The sequence below is a fragment of the Zonotrichia leucophrys genome, chromosome 1A (assembly GCF_028769735.1).
Source record: "Zonotrichia leucophrys gambelii isolate GWCS_2022_RI chromosome 1A, RI_Zleu_2.0, whole genome shotgun sequence".
Lineage (NCBI taxonomy): Eukaryota > Metazoa > Chordata > Aves > Passeriformes > Passerellidae > Zonotrichia > Zonotrichia leucophrys.
In genome coordinates, this window is record NC_088170.1 from 23,450,578 (window position 1) to 23,477,160 (window position 26,583).

Here is a 26,583-nt window from a genome sequence, read left to right on the forward strand (position 1 = left end):
GGCGGCGTGCGCGGCGCGCCGGGGCCGCGCTAGAGGGTCCGGCCGGGGCCCGGCGCTCCCGGCGCTCCGCCCGCCGCGGGCCGGGCAGCGGAGCGGGCGTGGCTGGCGGTGCGTGGGGATCGATCGCGGCGCGCTCGGGGGCCGAGGGGGCGCCGGGGGTCTCGCCGGTGGCTCGTGCGGCCCTCGGTGCTGGGGGGAGGGGCTCCCGCCGGAGGAACGGGGCCAGGCCAGGCAGGCCGCGCCGGGCGGGCGGGTGGGTGCGGGGCGCGGGATCGCCGCTGTTCCTCTACGGCGCCGTCTCTCCACGCCGGTGAGTCAGCGCGGGCCGGTGGCGCCCGCCCGCCCCCCGCGGTGAGTCGGCGGCGGCGCCGCGGGTCATGCTCAGGCATGTCGGGCCGGGCCGGGCCGCGGCGGAGCTAAGCCCTGACTTGCCTCCTCTGGGCAGCGCTATATAAGGCCCGGCCCGGCCCGGCACAGACACCGCCGCCGGAGCCCAGCGTGCGGGCTGGAGCAGGCACCGAGGTGAGTGGGCCCCGCCGGCCTGGCGGCTGCCGCCCGCCCGGGCTGCGTCGCTGCGTGCCGCGATCTGAGCTTGTTCTCCCTTCACTGCAGGCAAATGTGCAATACCAAGATGTCCTCCCTTACGGATCCCGCTGCCGCCGCTTCGGAGCAAGAGGCGCTGGTCAGTAGCTGCTGGGCGCGTGGTTGTTTTGCGTGCTTTTTGCAGAGTTTTTAGCGGCTAATTCAGAAGAATCCTGTGCTTACCGAGCGATGGCTGGAGAAAAGCCAGGAAGTCCAGCCAGAGAATGTGGTTCTCTTTGTTTCTGTAGGAAACAAATCTTCAGCGTAATTGAGAGTACAGGGTGATGGTATAGGTCTAGAATGTTTCCTGGAGACGTTTGATGTTTTTTGCTTTCTTTTAATAAAAAGGATCCTATGATCAGATTTGATAGTTGTAAGTATTTCGGGTGGTAATTGTTAAAGATCCTATAGCTGAAGAGCTTTGGAAAATCTCCATCATACAAAACATACTCTTGGTGAAATAATGGGAAGATTTTTCCACTTGTGTTATGGCTTTGCATTTCTAGGCTTTCCATAATGCAGTGATAGTTCTGCTGTTTTGTCCTTAGTTTTCCTGAGGATTGAAGCCTTTTACACCTGAAATGCATGCATACAATGATGGTTGAACTGAATTATCTTGTGTAGAAGGGTTAAGCTTAAAAGTGTGGATTTGACAGTAGAACTTCAAAAAAGTGAAATTGCAGAACAGTACTGTTCAAAATTGATTTTTTTAATTTGTGTCTTGCTTTCTTTTATATCATCATATTGTGATAGTACTGTCTGCTGTCAGACCTGCAAGGCTGCAGAACTTGGAGGAGACAGGAGGAGAGGGCTGGGGAGTAAAAGTGGGCTTAGGTGTTGATTCAGTTTTGAAACTGTGCCTCGCTATGCTTAACTGTCAGTAGTACCTGAATAAGTTTTTGTTTGCTTCTTTTATGAAACTAATATATGTGACACATGTTCTAAATAATTCAGTTCTTAGGAGGGGGTGAGTGGACAGCTGATGTTGTCCTGGAGCTTAGGTTTTTTTTTTCATAATGTGTAATTCTTGCAGCTAATATCTTGTTAACTCACTGAAACTTATGTTGGTTTTAGTGGATCTTTGGAATGGAATGAAGGGTAGTTCCCCTCCTCCACCCTTCCTCAAACATTAATTCCTTGTCCCATGATATTTTATTCACACTTCCCTTTTTTTTTTTTTTTTTTTTTACTTTCTGTGTGTTTATTTTTTACATTTTATTTTATGTAATATATCGGGATAGCTAAATATTAGCCCGGTTTTAAAATGATTACACTATAGTTAAAGAGGTGACTGGAATATACTGCTCTGGGAGCATCGGTGGCTCCACAGGCTTTGCTGCAGCTTGTTCTCATCTGCTGCACTGGTGCTGGCTCAGCTGTGTGGGACCGTGCAGTTTGTGTGTGTGTATGTATGTATGTATGGGAGAAGTGATTTTTCTTGTTTAACTTTTCCTTCCTCTGCCTTAGAAATTGTCATAGACTGACTGCAGATTAAACTGCTGGCACGGTGACTGGGTGGGAGGTGGGAGTGAGTGAGGGATGACAGAAGGGACAGGGTGTGCTGGTCCCAACTAAGAAAAGTCTTCAGAGGTAAAGCAGCCCAGCTGGCAAATGCAAACCCAAAACCTCAGAAACTGTCACAGAAAGAGACTAAGAAAGAGATGGACCAGTGTTTTATGTCTTGCACTGTGGACCTAGCAGTCACAGAGGTCTGTTTCCATCCTCCCTCCCCTTTGGGAGTTGTGGTAGTGGTTAAAGGAGTGAAGCTGAGTTACCCAGGACCCAGCCCTGGACTTGGAACTAATTAACAAATTCTGTAGCTCCAGTTAAGGAATTTGTATTTACCAGTGTGTTGAGGTTTAACCCCCTGGCCAACTCCCCTGTTCATAGCACTAGGCCTGGCATTCCATGGCGGGGAATATCCCCTTGGCCAGTTCAGGTCAGCTGTGCTGGCCATGTTCCCTCAGGGCTTGTGCATGTCCTCACTGGCAGAGCGTGGGACACTGAAAAGTCCTTGATTTAGTGTAGCTACTTAGCAACAACAAAAACTTCAGTGTGCTGGGAACATTATTGTCCCTCTAAATCAAAAACACAGTGCTGTAGCAGCTACTAGGAAGAAAATTAACTACCCCTGCTGAAACCAGGGGATAGTGCAAAACTGGGGTTTGAGCTAAGATGAACAGTGTATGAGAAGTTTAGTATGATTTGGTTCATATTATTTGTTTTTATGTTTGAACTTTGCAAAGTGAAAAACTTGAATGAAGATAGTTTTTAATGCAGTTGTATGCTTGCATATCAGATTAATACAGAAGGAGGAAGACAGCTGATATAAATAAATGGGTTTTTTTGGTGAATAATTAGTGTATTTTTTCTCCTTTCATACACAGGTTAAACCAAAGCCACTGCTGTTAAAATTGTTAAAGTTAGCTGGTGCTGAAAAGGACACTTTTACTATGAAGGAGGTGAGAACTTTTAACCACTAAAGGTAGACTACAGTGAGTACAGATAGATTGTTTTGGGTTGGGTAAATGGGGGGGCAGTGTTTTTCATAGCTTGTCTAGAAAGGGAGATAAGACAGTGTTTATTCTCCTGCTGACTTGTAGTTGGGTATTTAGCAAGTTTCTCAAAAATCTGAACAAAAGTTTCAGGTGGTCAGTAGAATAGTAGTATTCATCTGGAATGATGGATGAAAATCTGTCAGCTCAAAGAGAGTTTTAGGCAGAGTTTGAAGAGTAAATTTCAATGTATTTAATATGCTTTGTCTCTTACACTTTAAGAAACAACCTGGATATTTAACATGTGTTTAATTTATTTCACAGGTAATATTCTATATTGGACAATATATTATGTCTAAGCAATTATATGATGAAAAACAGCAGCATATTGTACACTGTGCAAATGATCTCCTGGGGGAGTTATTTGGAGTAACAAGCTTTTCAGTAAAAGAACACAGGTAAAAAATGGGATTCTTTTCTGAGAGTCTGGTTGGGAAATAATGAAGACCATCATGCATATGTCCCTTTTTTAACTCTCCGCATCTTCAAAGATGGTAAGCTCTCTTTTATGGTTACGTGTAGCTAACTTGTATCATCTCTTTCTTTATCCCTATTTAAGGAGGCTATATTCAATGATTTCCAGAAATCTGATAGCAATCAATCAACAAGGTAAGCTAGCTTAGGAGGGTGATTTGTTTGGGAAACAGCAGTAGGGAAAATAGAATTTTCATGACGAGTCTTGCAGAGAGTGGTCTGACAGCAGTGAGCTCTCCATTATTAGCTGTTTGGCTTTGCTCACTATAGTCCAGAGCAATCATGAATGGTGAACCAAAGCAAACACTTGTTTCCTCAGTAGAACAAAAAAATTGGGTAATTTTATTGGACTAGAACCAGAAAAAACACAGAGCTGAACAAAAAGGCTACTAAATTACAAACGTAAGTAATTTGCTTGTATTTGTTATTGATAAAGCCCTCAACAACGTACAAAGTTTTAATATGAAAAATAAACTTCTTAAACTTATGCCAGCAATGAAATTAGGGCAAAGGCTTTTTTTCTTGTGGTAAAGTTCTGTTTTAATTTTGTCAACTGAATGTGAAGTACATTTGGAACTGGTCATTCTGAGCTATACTCAGCCCTGTTTTAAATGGGCTGTATACTTTTAAAAAGTATCTTTGTGGTGGTGTTGTGGATAGCCACTCCTTGAATGCAGAGTTGTTACACACAGTCCTGCAGTGTAAAAATGCTCAGTGTAGCTGTAATTTTTGCCTAATATGGGGTCTGAAACAGAAGTTAAACAATGGAAACCATTTTGTAAATTGGCCTCTAAATCTCTATAAAGACACCCTTTGTTTCTGATTTTTCCTAAAGGCAAGTGTTCAGCTGCTGAAGATGGGAAACTTGCTCTCTTTGTCATCCCCATTGTTAAGCTTGCAAACTTAAATTTATCTTCCAGTTATTTTTTCAGGAAAGACTCTTTATTAATTCAAGATCTGTCTGTTAGTAAGCATATATCTTTAACAACAGCTAATTTTTCGTCTACTGTGTGTCTTTTGAACTCAGGTTCCCATAAGTAGTAAAAAGCACTTTGGAGAGGAGCAAGTAATTACGTTTCCTGCTTATATTCTTTCATATCTGCAGAATCACAGTTTATGCACAGACTTCATTTGAAGCCATTTGTAACAGAATTCTCAGCTGCTTTCAGTTGACATTTCTTCTTTCTCCCCACATTTCCACTTCAGTAATGTTGCAGGGAAGGTGCTACACACACCTGGAAAACAAAGGAGCAGTGTGTTTTTTCCATTGTTGCAAAATGTCTTTATTTTAAGTTTTACTTAGAATTTACTTTTTCAGCCTGAAATTGAGTTTTTCTGCGATATTGTATTCTAAGTTTTATTTTGGTTTGGTTTCAGACTCTACCCTTGGCGACACACCTGAGGATGATGCCACATCTCAGCTTGAAGAAGAAAATGTTGTTAAGGTGCCATTTTTATTTTATTTGAATAAATTATTCTGAGTTGTACATTCTATTCAGTTTTGCATGATCATATCGATGGTTTAATTTAATAAGTTGATTCTTGAATTTTACCTCATATTTATGCTCAGGCTTACTCAGTATTTCTGTTTTCAGGAATCTAGGCAAGAGTTAGAAGAGAACCAGACTTCATCAAGCCTGACTTCCCAACCAACTACATCTTCTAGGAGGAGGACACACAGTGAATCTGGTATCTGCAGATTTATGGTGCAGAGCTTTCCAGTAGCATGGCCACTTAGAGGGAAAAGCTACGTTCTCTTGCCTTGCTGACTTGGAAGATGCTGGCAAATACTACTCGTGTTTCTCTGCTTACCTAAACCAAAATGTTCAGTCTGAAGGAAAAACACAATTTCTTGCATTGCTCCAATGTCATGTTACAGTTTGGATGTCTAGAATTGTTAGTAAGATGATGGAATAACTTACTCCACGGCTCTGTTAAACTTTTTCACATCAGCAGAACTTTTATCAGTTGTGTTATCTTCATTATGAGAACACTTTTGTTTGTAATCTACTGATACCATCAAATTAATTTCAATTCCCTCTGTAGACAGCCACAAAATTTGAAATTTTGTTTGTTCACTAATGCCAGTTTTCTTTGGATTTCAACTGGTGGGAGGCATCAAAGGTGTGGTAGTAACACAGGATGATTTTGGCTATATTCAGGTACCTCCCCATTCATTAAGCACTTGTTAAAACATCTGGTGACCTAAGCATCATATTGGCCTCCCATTTGTCTTTACTGTGGTTATTCAATAATCACTGGCAAATACAATTTCAAAACACAGAATGTTTCTTATAAGTAGCAATAACAATCTGGTCATTGTAAACCTGGTTTAGTTTCTCAATGGAAGTGTTCTCTACAGTTCTATGTAAATATTCTTCAGTGGAATTTCTTACATTAGTTTGTTCTGTCACTTACTGTCTTGCCTCATGACTAGGTGATTGCACTTACCTGGGCAGTGATAACCTTCTGTCACTGCATAGAACTTCCTTTTCTTCACTTGCTCAGGAGCATTTTTCTGTTCCTCAGCCTTCAAGTAGTATTTTTTGTGTCCCTCATAGGTGACTGTTACGTTGTCAGTCCCAAACCAGTGCTGCGTTGCTGAGCGGTTTGCACTAAATTAAAAGAACATTTTAATGTTGTAACTAAAACTGATGAAAGGATGGAAAGTCTTGGTTAAACATCACAACCTGTAATATTTAGGCATGGCACAGAGCACATAAGGTCCTGGGTTGTGCTTACTTATTATAGGTTTGATTATTAACTCTTGCCTTGCATCCATTTATTAGTTTGTTACAACCTTAAGAGTTCTTTTAATATAGTGTTTTTATATACACTTTTTTTCTAATTTATAGGAAATCTTCCTTTTAAACCACTATTCTTGTTAAATTGGGATAGTAGTGGCTCTTTTGGAGCCCCTTAAATAGAGTATAGAGACCTTGTGGTGATACAGTATCAGTACGGCATGGAGCCATGACAACTAAATGAGGACAACGATGGACAGGAGCAACCTTTGGGCCTTGGGGCACCAAGTTTGGTGGGGCTCTCTCAGGGCGGAAAAAAGAAAAAAGAAAAGAAAGGGGCTGAGCCAAGAAGCACCAAGGGAGAGTAAGAGAAGTCTCAAAGTATGTACAAGTGTTTTGTTCTCCTTTTTTTTTTCCTTTTTGTTTTTTTATAATGAAAGATTCAAGACTTGAAGACTTTTGGATTGTCACAGTGTGATTTGCAAGGCGAGGGAGAAGGTGGGCAACAGAGGGTGGGTGCAAAAGGCACCTGTTTGGGAGCCAGCAGGCTCGTACCAAAGCCTGTTGAACCAAAAGTTGTTGACATCTTGGGAGGTTTTCACTCCCCTGCGCTGACATGCTGAATTTGCAACACGTTTTTATATAAAATTGTTTTTTACCAAATGCTCTAGAAGTCAATGGAGCTGAATTTTGACTTGCCTACCCCTAAAATGGTGTGCCCTTAGTCCTCATGCTGCTGTAGGTGATTGTTCCAAAACATGATGTGTTTACAAAGCATTGCCTTTTTGCCCTCAAACCAAGCATACTTAGTAAGCAGAGTTAAAGCAATGCTTTCAGAGTTCAGCTTTTGCACAGTATGTCTTGAAGGTTTTCCTGCTAGGGTGCTATGAAAGTTCTAAGAGTTTGTTACAAAAATCTTGTTGGGTAAATACAATTACATGTAGTGCAACTATTCACTGATAAATATGTTGAGTTGTCTGAAACTTGAACCTGAACTTACCTTGCTTAGCACAAGGTGTTCTGTATGCCTGTGAGCTGGGAGCTAATTGCACTATCTCCCCACAAATTCTGGACTCGAAAGCCCTCTGAAAGTGCCTTTCTGTCTGTTGCCTGTAGAGGGAGTGAGGACAAGTTGATTTTAATCGTATTTCTTAAAATTAGGAAGGGTTTAACATGTTGTGTGTGGAGTAAAAATTCTTTCAAATTTGCTGTTGTCTTCCATGTGGAGACTGCCATTTCTAAGTGTACTGATGAGACAAGTGGGGAAAGCCAGCCCCTGAAATACTGGTTTCAGAAATGTTTCACACTGTATGGATATAAGAGTTATTGTGTCTTTTAAAATAAGTCTTAGTGCCTTTTTGCCCCATTGAAAAAATACTGTAATATTTTACTTTACTAGATTTCTTTGTAGTAAATTGTGTTTTAAGCTTCTGTTTAGAAAATTCAAAACTGCACATTGCATAGATGTTTTTGAGTAATAAAAAAAATTCTTGACTATGCTCAGAAAAAAGTTCTTCAGATGACCTGCACAGTGACAGAAGAAAGCGACACAAGTCAGAGAACATTTCGGTGACATTTGATGAAAGTCTCTCATGGTGTGTAGTCAGTGGTCTGTGCCGTGAAAGAAGCAATAGCAGTGATTCAACAGATTCTCTTTCCATTCCTGTAAGTCAAAATAGAAAAGTAAAGTATTTTTGTGGTACAAATTTTGCAGATGCCACAAGTGCAAACATGCATCTGAAAACACAATGTTCTTAATTAAAAGCAGCAGTGCCTTCAGTGGTGTCTGAGGAAAGAAAAGATGTTGAAAGAAAAGTAGATATGTGGGTGGAGTGGGGTTTTTCATAGGTCTGCTGGCAAAGCTGAAGTGAAATTTTAAAAAATATTAATGTTGAATATTCTTTAAAAACCAAGATCCTTTCTACTTGGCACAGTATGGAAAAAAGTCAGACATATTTTGTGTTTTAAAATAAATGTTTCTTAGAATGCTAAGAGACAAAAAGAGTCATAGATATTCCATAATTCAGAGTTAGGTGTTAGTTCTGGTACAGCTTTGGTAACTACCCAGTGGAATGGGTGCTGATGGTACATTGTATTAATTTGCCATGCCATTATTCAGAAGTTTTGTATTGTTTTTAGCCAACACCAGGGCAAATTTGTGCTTCAATAAGTCATGAAGAGTTGAACTAAGAGTATTCCTGGTCACTTACTGTGTTCTCAGTTGACAGCACTAATACTGTATTTTCAATCTTCATGTTTCATAGTTGTTAAAAAATTATCTCAGATTAAACAAAGTTTATGAGAATAGGGAATTGAATGACATGCAGCCAAAAGATACCATCTTCTTTCATCTGTTCTTTCACTTTTTAGGAGGGACTTTCTGAAATAATGACTGCAGCCTTTCAGCTGCCTGTAGGCTGAGTGCAGTTTTTATTAGAGCCAGCAAAAGGCTTCCAGGCCTAGCTTTCTTTTTACCCACCTATAATTTGTTTATCTCATAAAAAGTACTGTGTCTCACAGCATCTGGTCCTTTTTCTTCCATAGCTAATTATACTGAGTAGTACAGTTTTATCCTGAGAGTTGTTTTATCAGTAGTCTTGTGTATATGGACTGGTGAGGTTGAATGTGTGCTTTCTTTTTTTGTTTTCCTCAGGATCTCGATGCTAGTTCATTAAGTGAGAACTCAGATTGGTTTGACCATGGTTCTGTATCAGACCAGTTCAGTGTGGAGTTTGAAGTTGAGTCTATTTATTCAGAAGATTACAGCCATAATGAAGAAGGGCAGGAGCTCACTGATGAAGATGATGAGGTACTATCTGCTTTCCTTGTTTGACCCTGGGAGGAGGGGATGAGAAGGAAAAGGAATTTCAACATGAAAAATTCCTGCAAGTTTCCAAGGAGAGCTCTTCAGATATATTTGCAAACTGCATGTGATGGTGTCACAATCTGCAGCCAGTTGTTCATTAAATCAAAATACATGTTGGTGCAATTGGGTCGCGTTTATACAACATACCAGCTAGCTACTGAAATGGTGCTGAGGCTTTCTGCAGGCTCTGAAAAGGGCTGGATAGGGAAGTCTGGGTGCTTAACTGCCCTCACCAGCTGTTGAAGTCAGTGGCAGCATGTGTACTATAGCCTTTCTGCATTTTTAATTCTAGAAGTACATGTTGAGTTTTGACAACCCTTGACACCAAAGGGAACCTTTCTGAGTAACTCTTTCCAAAGGGATATGTTCAAGTTTTTTGCCTCTGTGAATGTAAATGTTTCATAGAGATGTTGAAACAAAGTTTTAGGAATCTTTTTTAGTAGGCAGGAAGACAGAAAAATTGTGATTACTGCAATTTTCAAGAGATTTGTAGAATGACGGGAATGAAGTGAGAATGTATGTAGGGTTTTCTTCCTGGGTTAGTTTTCTGTTACTTTAGAGAGGTTAATCAGCTCATGGCAAGATCAGGTGAGTACCAGAGGCAGAATTCACCAGGGACATACGTGATTGTGGTAGCTGAGAGGCTGAATGGGACTGACTGTACTGATGTGAACCAAACTGTAGTGTAGAGCAGAGCTGCACCCTGAGAGAGGATGGTAGCTTGGAGCAGGAAAGCCTCTGCTCCAGACAGTAGTTTTGGGAATTGCAGGATGGCTGGTGTTCCAAGGGGCCTCTGGAGGTTGTCTTACCCACCTGCCCTGGCTCAGGCAGAGCTGATGCCCAGGTCCATGTCCAGGTGTCTTGAATATCTCCAGGGATGGAGGCTTCATAGGTGCTCAGGGCAGGCCAGGCCAGTGCTCCTTCATCCTCCCAGTGAAAGGTGTCCCGTGACTCAGGGGGAACCTCCTGTGTTTAACTTGTGCTAGTGGCCATTGTCCTGCCACTGGACACCACTGAAAACAGTGTGGCTCTGTGTTCTTGATGCCATCCTTTACCTCCTGCCCTGAGCCTTCTCCAGGCTGAACATTCCCAGCTCTGTCAGCTTTCCTCACATGAGAGCTCCTCTAATCCATTAATAATCTTCATAGGCCATCCCTGGAGACTCTCCAGTAGCTTGCTATCTGAAAAATCTTAGCAGGTTAAAAATAGTTGCACTTTTAATTAAATGCCAAAAGCCAGTTCTATATACATTTTTTTTTTTAATTTAAACCAGGTTTATCAGCTGACTATTTACCAGGATGAAGATAGTGATGCTGATTCATTTGATGAAGATCCAGAGATTTCTCTAGCTGTGAGTAAACACTTGTCTGGTGAAGCATCGTAAATTGGGTAAACTGACATAGAATAGATGAAGAAGTATAGATGAGTTCTATTGCTACCAGTGATTTTTTTAAGAATTAAATTGACTTTGTCTGTGTGAAGGTTCCAATACAATATTTTAATTACTGTGCTTATTAAGGAACATGTGATTATTAAGGAATCTTGGGGGTTTTTTTAAATGGGTAATAAACTTCCTAATCCGTTAAAAAAACCCTAATCCCACACTAATTTACCATTTCATTGACTTAATGGAAGAAAATTATTTGGAGCCTAAATCTGACTTTCTGAACAAAATGGAAAAAAATTAAAATCTTAGTCATGTACATTTAAAAAACTCTTTATAGAAGTCAGAATACCTAGTTTTACTGTCCAGCTTGAATGAGCGTGTCTGTAACAGAGATGTGAAGGCAAGCCTTTTTTCAGACCAGTACCATAAAAGAGGCCTTTACTACATTCTGTGAGACCCTTCTTGAGGTGTGGGAAGAAATTGACAGTCTTGAGGAAAGTATGGAGATGTTTGTGAAAAAAAGCCTGCTTTTTAATTCTAGTGTGTCCTATCACCTTATTTATATTTTTCACATTTGATACTTGAATTAAAGCTGTTTTGTGGAACTCTGAAGTGTTCCAGTGCCATGATAGTCTGTAGGACTGAGGGACTTGGTGTGTTAAAGACAGGGCTGGCCAACTTTCTGAAAAGATAGTGGTGCTTATGTGTAGGAAAAGAGACCTGTACATTACTTTTAGGATTTAAAATTTGTTTTATAAGCTTTTGATGTTACTGATTTTTTTTTTTCAGGACTTGCCTAAGTTATGGGTTGGGTTTTTTTTGTTTTGATTTTCTATACAGCTTGCATTGTTTCTAAGAAGGGTCTCTATACTTCAAAGCAAAATGTATTTTTAACGAAACAGTGGTTTCTTTTCATTGTAGTCCATGGAGTAACCTGTGAGTGGCTGATGCACCGCTTTGGTTTTGCCCTTTTATTTTTTCCCTTTCTCCCTTCCCGTCCGTGTTTGCCTTGGCCGCCGTTTCTGTGCTGCCGCTGTGTCGGAGCGCCCTCTCCCGGCCGCGGTGTGCACCAGCAGCGCAGCCCGCCGCCGGGAAAGGGTCCCGTCCCTCCGCCTGGAATAGCTCCCGTAGAAGGAGTCCAGAGACGAAAAAAAGGGAAATTATGACCTTTTCAACGAGTTTTTCATGAGGGCCTCTGAAGAATTTTGTGGTCTGGTTTCTGCAGTTTTGCGTAGGAAATAATGAATTGTTCTATTCATAAACCTATTGCAAAATGAAGGAAAGCCAGAGTCCTTTTAAAATAAGAACCATTTTAATATAGAATTGTAAAATGGGGCCAAAACCACTGAATGGAATTTTAAAATTGTAAACAAGTTGATGCCTCAACATAATAATTATTTTGGCAGTAATAAATTGTTTATAATGTCTGAATACTTCAGTTGTAAGTGTTCCAAGTAGCTTAAGTTGTTCCAACCTTTGATTCACTAAAGGATTATTGGAAGTGTCCCGAATGCAATGAAATGAATCCTCCGCTTCCACGGCATTGCCACAGATGCTGGGCCCTTCGTGAGGATTGGCTTCCAGATCAAAAGAGTGAGAAACTGGAAAAGAGCAAATTAGAAACCTCCTTTCCTGCAGAGTCTGGAGAAGGTTTTGATGTTCCTGATTGCAAGAAAACAAAAATGACTGAAGACAAAGAACCAGCTGTGGATGAGAATGAGGATAAATCAGTACAGCTTTCTGAGTCCCAGGAAAGTGAAGGCTATTCCCAGCCATCAACATCAAGCAGCATGTTCTGTAGCAGTCAGGAGGACTTCAAGGAACCTGAGAAGAGAGAAATGCAAGACAAAGAGGAAAGCATGGAGTCCAGTCTGCCTGTTACCAGCATAGAGCCGTGTGTCATATGTCAGAGCAGACCTAAAAATGGCTGCATAGTGCATGGCAAAACGGGACACCTGATGTCATGTTTTACCTGTGCAAAAAAGCTCAAGAAGAGGAACAAACCCTGCCCAGTGTGCAGACAGCCCATACAAATGATTGTGCTAACTTATTTTAGTTAGACATGTGTTGACTGGAAAGCAGCCAAAGAAACTTCAGAAACTGGTTAAGAGAGTAAGAAATTATTTTTGTATGCTTATTGGAAAGTTAATATTTTGTGTCTCTTTGCATTCTGTGAAAAATAATTGCTGACATAACTGCACTGGAGTTATTAAGAGGTTTGCCTAATGCTCAGAAGTCAACTTGGAGATTTTAAATCCCTCTCAGTAAAAGTAACCAGGTCCTCTAAACCACCTCCTCTCCAAGTGTTTTAATGTTCCATGCAAGTTAGTGGCATTTGTTTTATTGAATTAAATACATGCATTAAAACCCCAAATTCAATAATTGTTGGAGGAGAGACATGTTGAAGTGTGTATTTCTGCAAATTCCTCATTTAAGAAAATATATGATTATCCAGGTTCCAGTTTTTGTTGCTTGGTGAAAACATAAGGCTCAGTCAGACTCCTCTGCTTATGTGCAGCATGAAACAAGTCTCAACAGACAAGATAAATGAAGGATATGCTATGAGCTCTCATGTCAGGTAGTAGTAGGGGACAGTTGTTTTCTTTTTCTGCACTTGTTTCTGACTTAGCAGAATACATTCAGCTGCATTGCTGCATTCACTGTAATAAAAATAGAAAAGAAATTCCCCTTCACCTGTAGAAACACTTAAGCTTGCAGTTCCAGTTCACATTCTTTAAGTGCAGTAGTCTTTCCAACTCACTGTTCTTATCTGTATCACGAGAATTCTGAAAATTTTTTGCAAGGTGCTTGGCCAATTCAAAGTTGGTCTTTTTAGACCTGTCCTTTACTGCTTTTAGTTCTTGTCTCCTCACTGTACTTTGTCAAATACTTGGTGAAACTTACCAGTTCTGTGCCCAGGGAGTCTGCTGCCTGCCTCAGTTCTGGGGGCCTTAAGGCAAGGTAGAGTGTGGGAGCCAGGATGCAGTAAAATTCACTCAGCTGCCTTTCACATGGAGTTTCTGTACCCTGCGAGTGATACTTACTTCTTTGGAAAACTATGTTACAAGAACACTTGTATATTTTTGGTACCTTTTATTTTCACATGTGGCTGCTGATTGTGTGACCAGTGGGGTATGGCAGATAAACAGGGGAGTGCCAAGAGTGGAGATGTAGTCCAAGTGCAGGAATTGGGCAGCGTTACCATCTTACAGGCTAAGGCTCAACTGCTTCCCCAACACCAGCAGTATAAAATTGCTGATGCCTGTGAGCCGGCACAGAGACTCCTCCTGCTCTCCTTAACTGCAGGGCTGCAAATGCCTGAAAGTACTCAGGAAAAGGACATAAGGAGATACAGGAAAGACTTAGTAAATCTTTGATTGTGACTTGGTTGAAAAGTAGTAACTTTATAGGTAAAGACTGAATTATTGAGATCATTCACATTTTGTTCATACTTTTTTTTTTTTTTAGTTATTTTGTTGCTAGTGAAAGAAAGTGGTGCATCCAAGTTCTAACACAGTTCATTTTAAGTATACAAAATATAAACTCCAGTTGTATTCATTCACGTTCTTACTTGCAAGTTTCTTGCCTCCTGCAATTTGGACAGGGACATCAGGTAGCTTGAAGTTTTGGAAGTTTTTTTGATCAGCAGAAACCTTTCATGGTTTTTATAGGATTTGATAATCCTTGAGCCTCAGATAGCTAGTTTTTGGGCAGATAGCTAGTTTTTTCAAAGAGAGATGCTATTACAGAGCTACTTGCCTTACTTTGCACTTCCTATTAATGGTTTTTTTTTTAATTTTTGATTTGATAAACTTAGGTGCTATGAGGCTTGCAGAGGCTCTTCATTGCACCTGCAGGTGAGAGATAATTATAGATGTGTATATGCAGAAGCATCAACAACATGGGAATTGTACCTAAAAAGTTTCATCTTGTTCTTATGAAGCTTTGTCCACTGCATTGTCTCCCGTGTCTCCCCCTGTCTCAGCACGATGCCTTCTCTGCAGGGGCTGGCCTGGCTGTGTAACTGCATGCTGGGGGAGCAGCTGCCCTTGACTTCTTCCTGTTGGGACAAATTGTGCCATCCCTCTCAGCAATCCTTTCCAGTCACGTGCCTTCTGTTGCAGAGAATAGCTCTGGAAATACCTTCCACTCGCTCCAATGGGGAGGAAATGGGCCATTTTCATTTCTGCATCTGCAAATCACTGTGTCGAGTATTTTGGTTGGAGTTACATTCTATGGCCTAATATTATTCTTAATGACTTCTAGTGCAACTTTGAATTGTTTGGTGTGGGTGCATGCCTTCCAAGTGGAAGTGATGGGAATTGATGCCTGTTCCTGCAGGGGACACTGGCAGGCCAGTGCAGTGCAGGGCTGGTGCCCGGGGCTGTGGCACAGTGGCTCCTGTGGGGACTGCTTGGGCTCTGCCTCCACCCTGTCTCCTGTGTGGGCACAAGCAGTGAGCACCCTGCTTGTTCTGGCCCTTAAACGCTGGTACAAAACGTCAGAGATCCTCATGCAATATCCTACACCTTTTAATCAATAATTTATTGCTGTTTGTAAATATACTTGTGCTCACAGTTGATGTTTTGAGCTCTAATTTATTGAATTAGTCTACTGCTACATGTCTAGTTATATAAATATGCTTATTTAGTAAATCACAGGCACAAGAGGACTATTTTAAGAAATGTAGCATTAAAATTCAGAGAAATACTCGTATTATATTGAGAAGGGAGATTTATGTCTATGGGGTTTTTTTCCTTCCCTTAAAACAACTTCTGCATTGAACCTGAACAAGGTTTATTGAATAGAGAAGGTGCTGGTCCAACCTCAGCTTAGTGAAAATATTTTGGTGGTGTTTTGCTTTCCTTTGGAATGCTTTTGCATCCCTCAGTACAGGCAAGGAGCTGACTGACTGCTTCTGGGTGCTGGTAAGGTTGGGGTGATGGTCCAGGAGATACAGGATGATGATGAGCGGCTTTCAGGTTAATTTGCAAAGGTGCAAATGGCTTTTGCCTTTGGACACGACCATGAAGGTTGCAGGATGCAACCTATTTTTTTTTAGAAAGTACAATAAACCTACTTTTTGCTTAAATACAAGTCTTTAACTATTTACCTATTTGTTAGTATTGCCATTATGTTAGTATTGCAATCCACCTCACACCAGCAGGATCGTGGGCTGTGCCATCCTGTGCCTCTCCCCTTAGAAGATGATTTAGAAAAGATAAAGGTGCTTCAAAATGCTCACTGATGAAAAGCTTACATTCCTTTTAAGAGTGTGGTACGATTTTATCAGAGTTCTGTTTGCTGTACATTTGTTCAAATGTTGCTGTCTCTGAGGCATCTGTGGGTATGAAGATTTTTTTCAGATTTTTTCTCTTATGACTAATATGAGGAAGAGAAAAATTCCTCGTTCTTACAGAGAGTGTCAACAAGAAGAATTGTTTCAGAAAAATGTATCTTAGAAAAGAGAGATTAGAAAATTATTAAGACCCTAATGAAACTGAATAAATAGGATGGAAATAGGGGTGAAGATTTTTTTCTTCTCCATCTTAATCTAAGGCTGCTGTTTTGTTGGGGTGTAACGTTAGGTAGAGTTTATAATTTTAAAGCAGGTAATTTATTCAGCACATTAACTTAGCACACACATGGTGGGGCAGGAGTTATCCCTTATCCCAGGAAGGTGCAGCATTTTGTTGTGCAGCGTTTGGCCTGAAAAGGGGCATTTGCTGTTGTGAGGTTTCCCTGTGGGGAGGATTATATTGGGCAGTTGGGGGACTTGAGGAGAGGCAGCGTTGTCATGGAGGGGCTGTAGGGCAGCCTTGGTCCTCGCTGGAGCATCAGCCCTCTCCTTTCCAGGGGATTCCCTGCCCTGCCCTGCCTTTCCAGCTCCTCCACACCGGAGTCCAAGGCACAGCTTGTGCTTTAAACGTTGCACAAGCAAAGCACAAAACCCAGCTTGAGGTTTTAATAGTGGATTGCACTTATGGAACATGAAAAATTGTTGCTTTTAACTACAGTGTGGGGGTTTATTTAGGGTTTTTTTTTTTTTAGCATAGATGCACTGAAAGCTTCAAGTGAATGGTTCTTTGGTGTATCTAGACCTATATTATACATGTGAAATTTGTCAGTGATACTTAAAAAGGTGGTGGCTCCCCTTTTGAGTAGATATTTTCAGCTTAACAGCCTACTTTTAAGGGATGGTTCTTGGTCTTGAGCCACAGTAGTGGCTGTCAGGATGATGACTAATTTATACCTAAAATACCAATAGCTTTTCTAAAACCAGAGTCTTTGTTGTCTGACTACACATAGCTGGGATGACTGTTGAATAGAGTAGCTCATAGAGAATTTAAATAACTATGCAACATGCTTTCAAGAGCTTGACCTGGTGCATTACTTTCCAGCTACCCAGTGCTTGTATGACCACAGTCAGTAATCATTAAAATGCAAGTATCCACTCCAATTGCACACCGTATAGACCCATTTATGAGGAGTTCCACGTGTCTTGCATTTATCTTTCAGTTTTCAGTTTTTCCTTTTCTGATGAAAATTGAGTACTGTGTTCCATTTAAAAGCTTTAAATAAAGATTTGTTTATATACTCCATGGTGCTCTTTTTTTTTCCATGTCAATTACTTGATTGTTAGAAGTTCTGGCACTTTGTTTTCACACAGATTCTTACTTTTGTGAACCAGCACACAGGCTTTTTCTGCCCCCACTCAGCTGCTGGACTGCTGACTTCTGTCAGATTTCTTTGGTTTGGGAGATTTTAACTCTAGGAATCTCTCGTTCTTCCTGCTACAAGTGGCAGGAGCAGTGATGGGATTTAGTGGATAATTACTTCTCTGTGTGGTAAACAACCCACAGTGGATCAGAGGGTGAGGAAAGGTAGAAAATGCAAATGGATATGAGGGAAATACTCAAACACCAGTCTCTTGCACAGAGCCCTCATTGCTATTGGCATTGCTGTTTCAAGTTCTGAGGTGGATTTGCACACTGCATGGGGCTGTCTGGCAGACAAGTGGCTGATGCCCAAGTGCCACAGCCCAGCTGGAAGGGCTTGGTGTGACAGGCAGCAATGCCTCAGGAGAGATTTTAAAAGGCATTAAAGGATTAACTGAATTCCTGCATTTTTTATTTACTGTATACAGGAAAAGATTGATGTTTCCAAAGATAATCTTTGCTGGTTTACTTTTGAAATTGCTCAAGAAAATTACTGGCAGATAAAGCTTTAAAATAAACACAGGAGATGGTACTAACTGGCTTTTCTTGAAAAATTTTCTGTTAATTGGGCAGCTTCAAAGGGCTCTGAAAATGACTCACAACTGGCCAGGCAAAAGGAACCTGCTAATCCTGCCTGCAGCACAGCCTAGCCAGGGGGGCAGTGAAAGCACCCTCTGTGACTGGAGCTGGCTGGTGCCTTGCTGATGTGCCTGCCAGCTCCTGGCACGGCTGTTAAGCAGTCCCAACAGTGCAGCAGCAGGGCTGTGAGGCTGTTGAAACAGTATAAAGCCATTGCTGGAACTATTCAAAGAATTCTGAATTGTATGTGGTTCTGTGCCACAACAAATTCAGTTAAAAATGGACACAGTATAAAGCTGTCAGTGACTCTTTCCACATTGCTTTCAGCAGCTCTGCCATAGGAGAACGTGGTTTTCAGAGCCACAAATTCCTCCCTTTTCCCTGTTGGTGTGGATTATCAGCCAGCTTCCACATCACGGCCCTTTGGTAGATACTCACATTTCATTTTCATCTTCTTGTCTTAAACACGTCTGTGTCATTGGCCTTTACCTCATTTGAACCCTGAGCCATCTCATCTGTCCAGGTAAGAAAGAGCATATATAGAAATGCCATTCTTCATTTATAGCAGTGGCTTTATTATGAGAAATTAGTATTGAGCTGATGAGTTACAGTCGTGTGGCACCTGAGCTTGCATGAAACATTGCCGTACAATTCTCAGTGTTTTGGAATTTGGGAAAAATCTTCAAAATGTATTTGTATTTTCTGCATCAAAATTCTACAGTTATCAGCATTGAGTGTAGGAAATTTCTTCAGAGTAAAATATTTACACAGAAAAATATGATAGTCTGTTACAATTAAAAATATGTCTACTATAAGTAAAGTAAAACATTCAATTGTCAAACCAGTATTTTACAAAATACAGTAAACATGATTGTGAATCTGAGAATCTGGTTTATAAAAACATACTTTCTTTTGCATATACAATTCCTTCTCTGAAAAGCCACATTTGTGCAGGAAGATTTTGCCTTTGCCTTTGTCATTCCTGACTTTATTTGAAAATTGCAAGCACAACGGTCATTAAAACCAAGAGATGTACGGTTGGTTTTACTGCAGCTGAAGCCCGTGAGAGCTCTTGGTAGAGGGGAGTTTTGGGACATGAAGTAACTTTCGAGCTGATCTTATCTGAGACCTCTGGGAAAGAGAAATCCTGTGTCACAGCACTGAAGTTTCCAGTGTTGTCAGGTATTTCCACTGTCTTCAGCATGGATTTATATCCTGGTACAGTAGCCTAGGAGCAAACACAAGAGTTCTTCCTTGGTTTGAAACATTGAATTCAAGTGTGAAACAATTAATATTTACACTTTAAGTGTACAGGGCAAAATATTCTAAAGATACATTGAGAATGTGGACTGGGAAAAGTGAAGTTTTCATGTTACAGCAGTAAGACGATTGCTGTATAAGAGCCAGAATCCTGCAGTGATGCTTAAGCATAAGCCTTTGGCAGCAGGCAGAGCCTACAGGGCATGGATGTTTGGACTTCACAGGGAAACCATTTTGGCACAAGGAAGTGACAGTCACCCACGGTGGTGTCAGCCCCTGCTGCAGATCCCAGGCTCCACCCTCTCACCCTGCAAGAGCTCCTGGTTTGTTTCAAACACCTCAAGCTCCTGTTGCCATGCTCCAGACCCATCCTAGCTGGCTCCACCACCAAGGTCCAAGGAGTGCTTAGCTCTGGACACTGAGGACTGTATCAAACAATTCCCTTTCTGCTGACTAATATTTAAATACATTTTTTTTAAAGTCTGCTAAAGAGTCTTTACACCTCCTATCTATGACTTGAGCAGCTCAACTCACCCACCTCTAAGGCTGCAGTCTCACTGTGCTCAGGACCTCAATGCAACTGGAAACAATTCTTCAGTAAGGCTGCATACTCACATTGATCACATATGTCCCAGGCAAAAGGAGAAGGAAGTACTCCCCATGTTGATTTGTTCTGTAGGGGCAGACATGTGGCCTTCCTTTGGCTTCCACGATGGCGTTGGGAATAGGATTCCCATTCTTATCAGTAACTTGGCCTTTGACACCTATGAAAAAGGGAGAGGAGAGAAAGATCATGAAGTGTAACTGGTGAGCCTCCTTCTCTGAGAAAGGCAGGCTGTTCTGTTGCTGGATGCCCCCAAAGGCTATTTCACTTTTCAGCACATCTAGTATTAGCACTAGTCACTTTGGCCTTGCTCAAGGGAATTAAACCAGAAAATCCTTGGCTTTTGTTGTTAATAGTTTACTCCCACGTTAAGTTAGAAAGCAGCATTGTAATCTCCTAAATATTCCTAATCTCATTTGCTGAAAGTATCATACACACTGTGTGTCCTTTACTGAAGGGCTTCAATCTTCACTACAGGTTTGGCAATTTTTGCACACACACACACCCACACACCCATCCCCCCTTCTTTTCTGTGATTTAAAATAAGTCAGCCTCTTGTCTAGTATTTCCCAAAGGCAGAATACCAACAATGTCTGCTTATGAAGTAGTTTCCCTTAATTCCCACACACCATCTTCAAGGCAACACAGGCAGAGATGAAACAGCAGTCAGATATTTAGGGTAACAAAATGCAAGAGAAGCAACAGGTTTGTGCAAACCCTGCAACTCATTGTAAAGCACCACAGCTTCACTAAGCAGTTCTCTTCCAAACATGAAGTTGGATCACACCTAGAGAAGCCTTTCAAGTTCACAAAATCCAAGCAGCAAAGACCCACGGCACGAGTGCTGAGGCACACATACACTTAGAGACCTCTGAAATTATTATTATGCCAAGGCTGCTCAGGAATAGAGGGGAGGAGGGGAGTGCGTGGTCAGACAGCCCCCAGGGCCAGCCCCCTGCTCCTGACCCAGCGCATTTTAACCCCTGCACACTGTAGTAGCCCCTTGCCTGACACGCTTGTAAGTTCTCCTGCCTTACCCACCCCTGGCTTTGTAGCACTTCCTGTTCAGAAGCTCCCAAGTTACCACCAGATCTGTCCCCTGTGAGCTGTGACACTGCCCCAGCTGCTGAGGAGCTCCCTCTAAGCTGGCCCCAGTTTTCTCTCTGCCCCCACTCCCATACCCACCTAGGTGTACTTGTTTGATATATTCGATCAGAGCAACTTTGTTGTCTCTCCAGAACTTTCCCAGCTGGTCTTCTGGAGGATATTTACAGCATGACAGCTCCAGTGTAATTTCAAAACACTGTCCCCAGACATAGTTGTAATCTTGCATTCCACCTTAAAAGTGAAATAAAAGTCTTTTCAGCTGCAAAGAAACACTAAGGTCAAATTAAAAGACAAATAGAAGAGTTAAAATGTTGGTACTTGCATCATACCTGTAAGAAAAGTATTTCAGATAAATTATGCCTCAATGCCACACTTGTATTTACTGCCTCCTGTGAAAAACCAATTTAATTACTAACTCTAGTTAGTCATAGAGTGTTGTTTTCTAAAACATATTTTATTTTGGAAATGATGATGATTGTGGCTGAGAAAGGATGGGTCTTTGACTTCATTCAAGCTTTTCCAGCTAAAAAAGGGACAGATAGGCTGGCATAGGATTTGCCACTGCCAAAGCATTCCAAGACCCTTGTAAGTCTTTTAATACAATGAAAACAACATACACAGTGCACAAGCCCCATATTCTATCTGGCTACACATAAACAATAAAGAAAACTTTTATTTCCGTAATTAAACATTTAAAAATGGACAACATATGAATAGAAGATTGGTTTTCTTTCTGAAAGATCTTGATGCCAAGCAGAGTGGGCACATGTATGTAATGTATACAGCTACTGCAGGCCTTAAGCAAGGGCACAGAAGCAGGCAAACAGCAGTGCCTGCCTCATTCACTTGTGGAATTGCTGGCTGGAGGAGTCTGAAAACATCCAGGTCCTGCTCACAGAATCTGCATGAATGAGTTGACTTGCTTCCCTCATCAGCCCTCTACTCTGACTAACATCACTGCCCTTTCATCATCAGAGATGGCAGGAGAAAGTGAGAAAACACCTTACCAGGAGCAGCTGAATGGAATATCAGTGCCATTCTTACCTTCCAGCTGGTACCAAGAGTACCCGTTGGTAATGCCTTCTGGGAAGGTTTGCCTGCTGTCACAGCCTGTCCCTTTGTACATGCTGGCATGGTTGGAAGAATAGGTTTTTGCCAGGTGAATAAAGACATCATCATCTGGAGATCTGCTATAGCCTTTCAAAGAGCCAGTAACTGCAGAGTAAAGACAGCCATTGTGCAACTCTCATTACTGGTAAAACACACAGCGTTGGCTTACATTCAGGATAAACATCTCCCAAAAGGCCATATTAGGCAGTGAATTTTGATGGGGTTTATAAAATTCTGCCCATCCCAGCTCAAAAGCTAGAGGAACTTTGCAGGAATCCTTATAAATTTTGCTTTGGTACAGCCAATGTTCCTAAACCCAGTCAGGTGTGGGAGAACAGAGTTTGCCAGCAGCTTACCTGGGTTACCATTATCAAAAGTGTAACTGGCAACCAGGGCACCCCCATGCAGGTTTGCTGAGAGAACAAACGTTTCATTTTTGATCCAGTCCATTACTGCTTGAGTCTCTGGCTGAATGTTGGCCCTGTTGTCCTCAAAGGCATCAGGAAAATTTCTGTTCAGATCTTCTCCATTCCCGTTGTACCTTAGAAAGAGAGAAGACATTCCCATTACTGTTTTGCCTGTGGATGCTTCACATCACCAGCCTCCCACTTCTCCAGATCTGTGGTGTGCTAGTATTTTCAGGGAACAGGGAAGATGACTAGTTTTTATTTCTCAAGCATTACAGTGGTGGAGTCCAGTTTGCTTTCTAGCAGCACTGGTATTTTCATAGGCCACAATAAAACATTTCTAAATGGAAACAGAGAATATTTAACTTGCACACAGAATGCACACCTACTCATAACTGAATTAGAAAAACCAGAGCCAGATCAGAAGGACTTTGTCCTCTTCCTGTATGTGTTTCTCCTGCTTGTATAGAGGCCCAAGGTAACTCTTGAATGGCCATATCCCTTGAGCTGTTCTCACCCTCAACAGACAGAAAAAAATGGAGTCGAACACAGGATGCATTTATTCTCCCTGAACCTTAACGCCCAGCCTGTTCAAACACTCCCTTGCTTTTTCTCTCTGTTAGGACAGCACAGGAATGAAGAGGGTATTCACTGTTGACTGTGATAATTTTTGAGCTCAGTCTGTTAAACTCTGTCTATTTGACAGTGAGGGGATAAAAAATACCCGCCTCTGTACAAGTCCCGTCTATTTGCCGAGGAATACATTTTTTCTTAATAAAAAGGAGGGCCTACACTGGTAACCTAAAGAAAAACTTAACTACTTAAACTTTCTTTTCACTTGTTTCAGGTGTTGCCAAGGCCAGTGATCCAAGAGAACTTCCAGCTCATGGGTTTGCTTTTTCTGCACATTCCAAATCTGTCCTTTGGGCGTTTATTCCCATTCTCTCACTGTCTCTTTCCCTCTTCTAGCTTGTTAAGCTTTTCATCCCCTTTTTGGTCTCTGCAATAGTCACAATAAAGAATGCAAAAGCAGCACAGGATGCAATGTCAAGTTATATTTTCCTCTGTGTAGGTTTTCTTCCCTACCATCACTATTAGCAAAGAACCTATTAGAGCCCACTCTGCTTGTGTAACTCCTCCTTCTTACTAAATCCACATCCAACATTATTTTTAAACACATGGCTAAAGTCCATTCAACAAGCTTAGACACACCTTTTCTCATTAAGAAGGGTTACAGAATTCTCCTATTGAAACAGATCCCCGTGGGTGGAATTTTCCTTCTTTTCTTGTAGCACTCTAAAGATGCTACAGAATAGGGAATTGTGCTTGTATTCGCAATCTGGGTCTCCTGCCTAAAAGGTGAGGTCATTACACCAATTCTGACCAACTTTTTTCTGGCTCCACCACATATAAACACCAGTCTGACTCAATCTTCCAGAAACTCTATGCCATAACATTGTGTCTTCAGAAGGGCACAGGCAAAAATTAGCCCTAGCACATCCTGTAGACTCTGCTCTCCACCAAGTGTGATTCAGTCTTCTGGCCAGCTGCAATTATTACTCCCCACCCATTTATTTTACCTCTCCCACCCTCCTAAGCCACCCTTACCTTCCTGGTGTGTAATAACAATCAGGCACTTTTGTAGCTTCAAATCCATCAGGATTCATGGTTGGCATGATATGAATCCGGGTATTATTGAGCAACCGGGTAATAACTGGGTCACGTCCATAGCTGGTCACCAGGAAATCTATCAAATGGAGCAGGATTTCTCTCCCAACAGTCTGTGTAAAGAAGCACAAAATTGACCTTAAGTCTGATATGGAAGAAGAAAATAAATAAATAAATATCCACTGCCTTAAACTTCCAGGTTTTTCTTATGGACTACGCAGACATATGAGCGCACACTGATCCACATTACTTTGTTTTACGCTCTCCCCTAAATATATTTAAAGCAACTGAGTAGATTAAAGGAATCACTGGAGGGTTTTCACAAGGGTTTTAAACCCAGATCAACCAGACCTTTTTGTATAATGGGAAGCTGACTGTGTCAGAGGCACTGCTTAAATCTTGCATGGATAAGGAACAGCTGTAACAAAAACTGAAGCTGCCTGATAAGCATCATGTGGGCTTGGGAACACTCCTCTGCATTTTCTCAGTCCCACTGCAGGGTCCCAGCTCTGTGCTGTGGCCCCACACATGGGTGCCAGCACTGTGTGGCACCACTTGGCAGTGGAGCTTCACAAGGAAGGGAGGACAAGTCTGCCACGTCTTCCAGGATGCCACAGAGCAGGATTTTTTCTTGTTGATCCTCTTTTATGGAAGTCAATATTAATACAAGATCAAAGAGGCCACATAGATACTTCTGTTACATTGCTTTATTTTAATGTCTTGAGCATGTGCATTGGGGAAATCAAATAAATCCTTAGAAATGGACATGGAAAGACATTTGGATACAGACTTTGGATCAAGGAGAGGTAGTTGCAGAGAAAAAGCTAATCATTTTTGTTCATATAAGTTTGTGTAAGTCATGAAAGCTGACATTTCCCTTTAGTCTATCAGATTTTAGGCAAAATAGTGTCGAGAGTTAAGGACAATTCTATTGTATCCCAGAAACCACTGCTAGTGTTCATTGAACCTTGCTTTCCAGGGGCACTTTCCACAGCACTGTGACCCATTCCTCAAGGGTGCTTTAGGGTTCCTAAACCCTGTCTAGAAAGGGAACAAACCAAGACTTGCAAGTAGATGAGTTCTAGAGATAACTTATCTCTACTTTATCTCCGAGAACAAAGCCTGGTGTATCACAACAGGATCTAAACCAGCACCTGAGTATGTGAAAACAGACTGCTCTGCAGGTTTGATAAATACACTCTGTGAAATCCAAGAAGGGATGCAACAGAACCTGTCTTGTACAGGCAGCTCTTGAAAAGGGTGATAGACATCTTGGGAACATTATAAGGGTGGGGAAGGAAAGGAGAGGAGAGGACAGGAGAGGAGAGAAATCAGCCAACTCATGGCCCTGGGCATGAGAGATGAAGTTACCAGACTCAGAATCAGCATGAACAGCTCTGCCACAGAGACAAGACTGGACTGCTGCCTGGGAACCTGGCAAAGTGCTCTTCTCCTGCTGTACTGCTCTCCAGTGCCTGACCAAAATACGTCCCAGAAAGAAAGGGTAGAGAAGCAGGAGCAGAAAGGGGAGAAAAGAAAAGGAACAAAAGAATGTGGTGGAAAAGAACAATGTTTACAAAGAATGAAAGCTGACCAGATTTTCACAGATTATATTGTTTGCAATTAAAAGTTAATCCCAGATTTACTTACATGTACAGTGTTTTACAAACTATTTTATAGGATTCCTGGTATAGCTGTAGTTGTACTCAGGACATTAGGCAGTTCAGATTATCATAAAAGTGCTGGCACTTGGGCAATTACACTGTTTTGGTGTGGTATCAGAGGGGTGGTTTTGTTTTGGTCCAGAGCACCCAGCATTGCTTGGGAAAGCACATCTGGAAGCATCTGAGGGGAAATTTTTGTTTCTGGGAAAGTTCAAGTTCAAGGTCAAGTTTTGATCAGCCCTTGGAAAGCATCTGCTGCTCAGGCCAGCTTTACCCTGTTGCTACAGAGGTCAGGAGTGTCTCTGGATAAGTTATGAGTCACTTTTATTTTAGAGCTTCAAATAAAGGATCTAGACACACTGAAGGTAGGCTGCTGACAGTAACCTTACTGGACCAACACCTTTACCAGCCTCAGGTTTAATATGAAGAAAGAGAGAAGAGCAGGGGACAGCATGAATGTGTTCTGGGCTTTCAGAGGACATGGACATTCAGCTTTGATGCAGTGTCCCAGGGGAGATGAGACGCCAAAGAAGATTGTGCTACTGTGTTTCACGGGATGGGTGACAGAAGAGCAAAGGAAATCCCTTTCTCCCACCTCAGGGATAGAATTAGACATTGAGTTTCTCTGTGCACTTTCAGCTGTCAGCTTCCTCCTGTGCCCCAAAGGGAGAAAGTCAGCAGGAAAGGCTTCCAGTGATCCTCAGGGAAGCCTCGAATGAAGAAGCGTGCGTGTGTCAGGACATGGATCAATGCTGCAGAAAAGGGTGCAACTGCTGCTTCTGCACACAAATCCTTTATCCTGTGTCAGCACCCTGCTCAGTGCCACAGGATTACTCAAGAGGCCTGAGCAGCAGCCA

At 41.8% G+C, this 26,583-nt stretch overlaps 2 protein-coding genes across 5 annotated transcripts in view; one reads left to right on the forward strand and one right to left on the reverse strand.

The window, feature by feature from the left end:
- Nucleotides 1-17,208, forward strand: MDM2 (MDM2 proto-oncogene). Of its 3 annotated transcripts, none has more exons than XM_064701906.1 (11): nt 1-108; nt 613-682; nt 2,970-3,044; nt 3,402-3,535; nt 3,697-3,746; nt 4,989-5,056; nt 5,207-5,300; nt 7,860-8,020; nt 9,009-9,164; nt 10,495-10,572; nt 12,099-17,208. In XM_064701906.1, exons 2-11 carry the CDS (start codon nt 617-619, stop codon nt 12,666-12,668), a joined length of 1,452 nt encoding a protein of 483 aa, XP_064557976.1. In that variant the 5' UTR covers nt 1-108; nt 613-616; the 3' UTR covers nt 12,669-17,208. The 3 variants fall into 3 exon arrangements, with proteins under 3 accessions (XP_064557976.1, XP_064557977.1, XP_064557978.1); XM_064701907.1 differs by lacking the exon at nt 1-108 and adding an exon at nt 274-522; XM_064701908.1 differs by lacking the exons at nt 1-108; nt 3,402-3,535 and having other exon boundaries at nt 623-682.
- A 385-nt stretch (nt 17,209-17,593) lies between these two features.
- CPM (carboxypeptidase M) overlaps nt 17,594-26,583 on the reverse strand; it is a 29,270-nt gene continuing 20,280 nt past the window's right edge. For both annotated transcript variants that reach the window (XM_064701910.1, XM_064701909.1), the window contains exons 4-9: nt 24,003-24,175; nt 22,344-22,528; nt 21,922-22,092; nt 20,956-21,108; nt 19,782-19,930; nt 17,594-19,134 (exon numbers count right to left, since the gene is read on the reverse strand). In XM_064701910.1, the coding sequence (XP_064557980.1) occupies nt 18,895-19,134; nt 19,782-19,930; nt 20,956-21,108; nt 21,922-22,092; nt 22,344-22,528; nt 24,003-24,175 (1,071 nt within the window). In that variant the 3' untranslated portion in view covers nt 17,594-18,894. The remainder of the gene's footprint in view (nt 19,135-19,781; nt 19,931-20,955; nt 21,109-21,921; nt 22,093-22,343; nt 22,529-24,002; nt 24,176-26,583) is intronic.

What these genes read in the sequence shown, in the direction of transcription:
- MDM2 (XM_064701906.1), top strand. Translation starts at nt 617, where the DNA reads ATGTGCAATACCAAGATGTCCTCCCTTACGGATCCCGCTGCCGCCGCT. An exon ending in CTTCGGAGCAAGAGGCGCTG is followed by an intron (nt 683 to 2,969) that starts GTCAGTAGCTGC and finishes TTTCATACACAG; the next exon opens with GTTAAACCAAAGCCACTGCT. An exon ending in GAGGACACACAGTGAATCTG is followed by an intron (nt 5,301 to 7,859) that starts GTATCTGCAGAT and finishes GACTATGCTCAG; the next exon opens with AAAAAAGTTCTTCAGATGAC.